Source organism: Sinocyclocheilus anshuiensis, unplaced genomic scaffold (assembly GCF_001515605.1).
Source record: "Sinocyclocheilus anshuiensis isolate Anshui unplaced genomic scaffold, SAMN03320099.WGS_v1.1 scaffold257, whole genome shotgun sequence".
Lineage (NCBI taxonomy): Eukaryota > Metazoa > Chordata > Actinopteri > Cypriniformes > Cyprinidae > Sinocyclocheilus > Sinocyclocheilus anshuiensis.
This window is the reverse complement of record NW_015539889.1, coordinates 1,120,197-1,124,329: the sequence shown is the minus strand read 5'-3', so window position 1 is coordinate 1,124,329 and position 4,133 is coordinate 1,120,197. Positions and strand designations below refer to the sequence as shown.

The 4,133-nt window shown below is 39.5% G+C and overlaps 1 protein-coding gene across 1 annotated transcript in view; it reads left to right on the top strand.

Annotated features, from left to right (window-relative positions):
- The window catches only part of LOC107685646 (fibulin-2-like), a 73,816-nt gene that overhangs the window by 37,221 nt on the left and 32,462 nt on the right, over positions 1-4,133 (top strand). Inside the window, 2 exon segments of the mRNA XM_016482304.1 lie at positions 3,440-3,498; positions 3,500-3,581. Coding sequence (XP_016337790.1) covers positions 3,440-3,498; positions 3,500-3,581 — 141 coding nt within the window.

Sequence of the window (4,133 nt, the reverse complement as noted above, 5' to 3'; positions counted from 1 at the left end):
AGTGCGCTCTGGACTGGATTCCGGGACTGGAGCCCTCCTTGGGCTAAACTCGGGGATAGGAACCCTCACTGGGCTAAACTCGGGGACAGGAGCCCTCACTGGGCTAAACTCGGAAACAGGAGCCCTCTGTGGGCTAAACTCGGGAACAGGAGCCCTCACTGGGCTAGACTCGGGAACAGGAGCCCTCAGTGGTCTAAACTTGGGAACAGGAGCCCTCACTGGGCTAGACTCGGGGACAAGAGCCCTCACTGGAGCGGGCTCTGGGGCTGGAGCCAACACTGGAGCAATCTCTGGGGCTGGAGCCGACACTGGAGCGAGCTCTGAAGCGTCCGGCGGGCCTGACTTCAGAGCGGCCGGTGGGCTTGTGGTAGCCGCGGCAAGCGGCCTTGACAATGACGCGGCCGGCGGGCTTGTCTTTGGAGCGACCAGCAAACTTGACTCAGGAGCGGCCTGCGGACTTGACAACGACGCGGTGAGCGAGCTTGACAGAAGGGCGGTCCTCATACCGCGGGGAGAAGAACAGGAAAACAAAAGACTATTCAAAAAGAAAACAAAAACACGGGAGAATGGGCGCCGCTTACTGTTTTGGTGCACTGTTCTGTCACGATTCACACGGAGAGCACGGGAACGAAGGAGCGAGGAGACGAGGAGGAAATTAAAATTCCATAGACTTTAATGAACTCAAAGTGGGGAACACAGGAAATCACAGAGAACACAGAATGATATCTGTCACGATTCACACTTGGAGCACGGGAATGAAGGAGCCAGGAGATGAGGAGTAAAGCAGAATCCAAAGTCTTTAATGAAAATAAAGCAGGGAACACAGGGACACGGGAAACACAGAACACGAAATGACATTTAACAGCGGACGGGAAACGAGGGGCAGAACACACTTTAAATACACAGTAACTAATGGGACACACCTGGGAGCAAATGAACTAAACAAGAAAGACCTGGAACAAATGAACATGTGTATGTGTATTTCGATTTGTAGGGTGATATCGTGGAATAGATTAAATGGATATATCAAAGAAAGTGTTAATATGTTGCAATTTAAAAGAAGGTATAAAAGATTTATTTTTGATAAATACATTTTTGATAAATACAGAAGTGGGGGGTGAGAGTGAGAATTTCAACATTGTTGTTAATGCTGCTTGATTTTGTTTCTGTTTGTCTTCTTTATCTTAATAGATAGATAAAATAGGACGTAATTTGGAGTAGTATTTCTGTATTATTCAAAATGTATGTCTGATTTATTATGGCTGATTGTGATTTGGTATTGGTAATTACTGAGGGTAGGATTTAATAAGCCTAGGGCTTCTACCTACCCTTTTTTTATTTCAAACAGGTTGAATATATGTAAAAAAAAAAATGTTATTTGTTGATTTGTTTTTGTTTTTTGTTTATTGGTACTTATTTGTATATTTCTTTTGTATTTTTAATAGTTCGAAATAAATAAAAAAAAACAAGAAAAAAAAAACATAAGGACAGGAACGGGAAAAACCAAATATGGGCATAAAAATAAACATAGAGCACGTGGGGGGAGGAAAACACACACAACACACTGAACAAAGTCTGACAACCTGACTGAATGACTGTGACAGAAGAAAAAATGTGATACAGTAAGAAAAATGTTTATGTAACGTATTAATTAATTAAATATAATAAAATACATAATTAAATGCAATTTAGAAACATTCACTAAAAATAAGTGTTATTATCTATATCAAAAGATTTTTTTCTCTTTTCGTTTATCAAAGAAATTGTTCTTGTTTTAATGATATTTATATATTTTTACTGTCTAGATTTTTTAGACTGTAAACTGACAAGTATAATGTTTATGATAAATACTTTTAATTAATTACATTTTATAGATTAATTGCATTTTCAATTTTCAAAAAAAAAAAGAAGAAAGAAAAAAAAAAAAATGGGGAAGTCGTGGCCTAATGGTTAGAGAGTCGGACTCATAACCCAAAGGTTGTGGGTTCGAGTCTCGTACCGGCAGGGATTGTAGGTGGGAGGAGTGAATGTACAGCGCTCTCTTCCACCTTCAATACCACGACTGAGGTGCCCTTGAGCAAGGCACCGAACCCCCAACTGCTCCCTGGGCGCCGCAGCATAAATGGCTGCCCACTGCTCCGGGTGTGTGTTCACGGTGTGTGTGTGTGCACTTTGGATGGGTAAATGCAGAGCACTAATTCCGAGTATGGGTCACCATACTTGGCCACATGTCACGTCACTTTAAATTAATCTTAGACTCCTACTTTTATAGATTTTTTTTGTTTTTTTTTACACTTTTCTATGATTAACATTTTTCTATGCACAACATTCAAAGGGTTTGGGTTTATGTTGTACCATTTTAAATTGCAATGAGGATATCAAAACGTGATGTGGATTAATACCATTAAATGGCCTGTCAGTTCTGTCAATTGTGACCAATATTAGCTTTATATCATACAGTCTGGCATAAAATACTGTTTATGTTGCACTATCTGCTTGGCCTTCACTCAAGATCTCATTGGGATCATATTCTACGATCTGACAAGCAACGGTCGTAAAGGACAGAACAAATTGCACAGTGTACATTAGCTTTTAACTTCTCCAGCAAATGTAGAAGTAACAACTAATCATTTCACATTCTCTGATTTACTTAAGCTTATTTTGAATTTATTACTGTGACATTCAACAACAATTAATACTTGACTGAAATGTGAATTGCCTGCATGAGGCACAACATGAATGTCAAATTGTACTATATACTTGATTCAGGAGACCTAAACTGTAAATCAGTGCAATTTTTGCATGTGAGCACAGTTTAAGGGATGATATAATCGAAATGGCTTCAGCTGAGAGGGCAGTTTTCACTGTTGAATTATCTCAGTATCAAGAGTTTATTTCTCTCTCTTTCTGTGTCCCTCCGTCAAAGCATTCCCATATGCTGCGTGTGGGTGGGCAGAGACCTTGATTTCGTTTTTGGCAGTAACAAAATCAAGCTTGACTGGCTTTGCTGTGGAGCCAAAGACTTATAGAAACTGGATGGATTTTTTAATGAAATGTTTTAGTATTAGCTATCATTCAATTTATGATCGACATTTACACTTCCAAATGCAAAATTCAAGACTACAAATCCTTCCTGGAGTTTCTTTAGCATCTGTTTCTCTTCGTAAGCCATATTCACATGGTAAACATTAAGAGTTCTAGATTCATAAAGCCAGACTTGCATGCGATTTTGCCACAAAGAAAACCCATTTCGAACAACAATAAAATGGTTGATTAACTGAGAGCAAACCTCACTATTAGAAACAAAACCTGATCTGGTCTCACACCTCGTAAAATGCTAGTATGAATTTATGATGGTGGAGGTTGCGTATATGTATTACATTTGTGTTTGCACCTGTGCATGTGTTGTTTTCTTCCACTAAACTGTTGTGTGCCTTAGATGTAAATGAGTGCACAAGCGGCAGACACAATTGCTCTTGGGACATGTTGTGTGTTAACCCGGGAGGGCTCCTATCAGTGTGTGCGACTAAATGAGATGTGCGATGAGGGCTTTATTCTCAACCAGAATAGAGATTGTGTGGGTAAGAGGTTTCAACTGGCACGGTGGGACCGTTTCAGCTCACTGTTGGGGCATGTTTGTCCATCGCTTGCCCAGATAAACACTCACTAACACACAAGGAGGCAATACAAAAGCTCATCGGCATGCTCTTACAACTAGCTCACATACATATGGTTGCATTATGGGTATTATGTTTCCTCAGAATTCTCACCAGATGCTTAGGGGCCCCACTGAATTTGTGTTGCCTTCCTCCAGACATAACCAAAACATAGCAAGCATTAGTGGTTAGCATACACGAATGTCTCAATCTATTACAAAACAGTTTAATTTTTGAGAAAGTTAATTTGGAGTCTTAGAATGGCCCCTAAACCAAATAGAAGATATGCTGTGGTACAGACGGAAAAATGTGTGATAATTTGAAAATTATGGTTTTGTTAGGTTGAAAATTAATGATGAAGTAAATAATAATGATCATGCATGTTTAACATATATGCTCTTAAAGGAGCAGTGCACCAAAAATGAAATTTCTGTTACTATTTACTAGTTGTTGTTAATTGACAAATTTTGCACTCAT